Raw genomic sequence first — 1,472 nt, forward strand, 5'->3', positions numbered from 1 at the left:
TATACACAACTTTCAAGAAAGTAACAGACACCTGTCAACAATTTAACAACCTACACCAACCCATCTCAACTAACTGAATCTAAAAGTACAATCTGACACACTAATCTCCTGTTGTGCACGGGATTTGAGGAAAGTCCAGACCACGATAGTCTCAAACACGTAACTTTCTAATCACATGTCAAACAATTTTAGCAGCTACACTAACCCTTCATCTCAACTAATCAAATCAAAAAGGATAACCTAGTACACTAAGCTCCCACTATACTAAAACTTTCTGGAAAGTAACACACAAAAAGGACACCCCGAGCTCTGTACACATCTTTCAAGAAAGTAACAAACACATGTCAAACAATTTTACCACCTATATCAATCTTTCCTCTTAGCTAATCAAATCAAAAAAAGACAATTCAATACACTAAAGCTTTCGTTATGCACGTGTTTCAAGAAAATGCCAGTTGCACCAATCATTCCTCTCAACTCACTGAATCAATTACATAAAAAAAAAAAAAAAAATTGTTACCAGCATGAAGAGGACTCTCAGCTTTAATTCTAACACTAAAACAAGAACCCATTAAATATAAGAACCAAAGTTTCTTCTTCTTCTTCTTAGAGAGAAAAATAAAAAGGCTAATAAGTGAACAGTGATTGATTTTGGTTCTTTGAGTTTACATCATATATAAACTCTTTTAAAGGGAAACTTATAAAAAGCCAAAATAGATAAGTGTGAACAAAAGGAAATGAAGTGTATATATATGTTTGAAAAAAATATTGTCACTTTGTTTGGTTGGCTTTCACAAGAATCTCTTGTGAAAAAAGCTTTTGCAAAGGCAATAAATCTACAAAAGGTTACTTTGACCTTTCCTCTTGTCTAGACAATGTGATTTATTTTTTATGAAAATTGCTTTTTCATATATATATGTATATATAATATTTACAATTTGTGTCCATAGGATAAAATGAAAAAAAAAAAGATCCTTTATGTTCTGATTTATGTGTGAGATAGTCCCTTGAATATTATTATTGAGCTATTTTGATCCTCTTTTAAGTATCAAAAGTGATGATATTTAATAGTTTCTTCGTTCTAATTTAACTGGATATGAAATTTAAAAAAAAGATACTACCCTATCACCCTCTGAACTATAATCAAAACGACAGAGACATACCTAACTTAAAGGGGGTCCTATTACCCCTGAATTAATTAAAAGTGTAATTTTGTCACTCTTAGTGCCTATGTGGCACAACACACTGAAGTGTCCACGTAGGCACACGTGTGTGCCACGTATGTGTCACGGAGGCACTAAGGATGTCAAAATTACATTTCTAATTAGTTCAGGAGTAATAGGATCCCCTTTAAGTTGAGGTGTGTGTGTGTCACGGCTGTTTTGAGTATAGTTCAAAAGGTAATAGGGTATTTTCTCTTTAAAAAATAACCGAAGACTTTGTAATGTTTCAAGGTTTTTGTAAATTTTTTG

The 1,472-nt window shown here is 32.4% G+C and overlaps 1 protein-coding gene across 1 annotated transcript in view; it reads right to left on the reverse strand.

Moving 5' to 3' along the window:
* Positions 1 to 884, reverse strand: part of LOC107870206 (receptor-like cytoplasmic kinase 176) — an 8,061-nt gene extending 7,177 nt beyond the window's left edge. The window contains exon 1 of the mRNA XM_016716652.2: positions 521 to 884. Coding sequence (XP_016572138.2) covers positions 521 to 572 — 52 coding nt within the window. The 5' untranslated portion in view covers positions 573 to 884. The remainder of the gene's footprint in view (positions 1 to 520) is intronic.
* Positions 885 to 1,472: the final 588 nt, after the last annotated feature.

The sequence above is a fragment of the Capsicum annuum genome, chromosome 5, assembly GCF_002878395.1.
Source record: "Capsicum annuum cultivar UCD-10X-F1 chromosome 5, UCD10Xv1.1, whole genome shotgun sequence".
Lineage (NCBI taxonomy): Eukaryota > Viridiplantae > Streptophyta > Magnoliopsida > Solanales > Solanaceae > Capsicum > Capsicum annuum.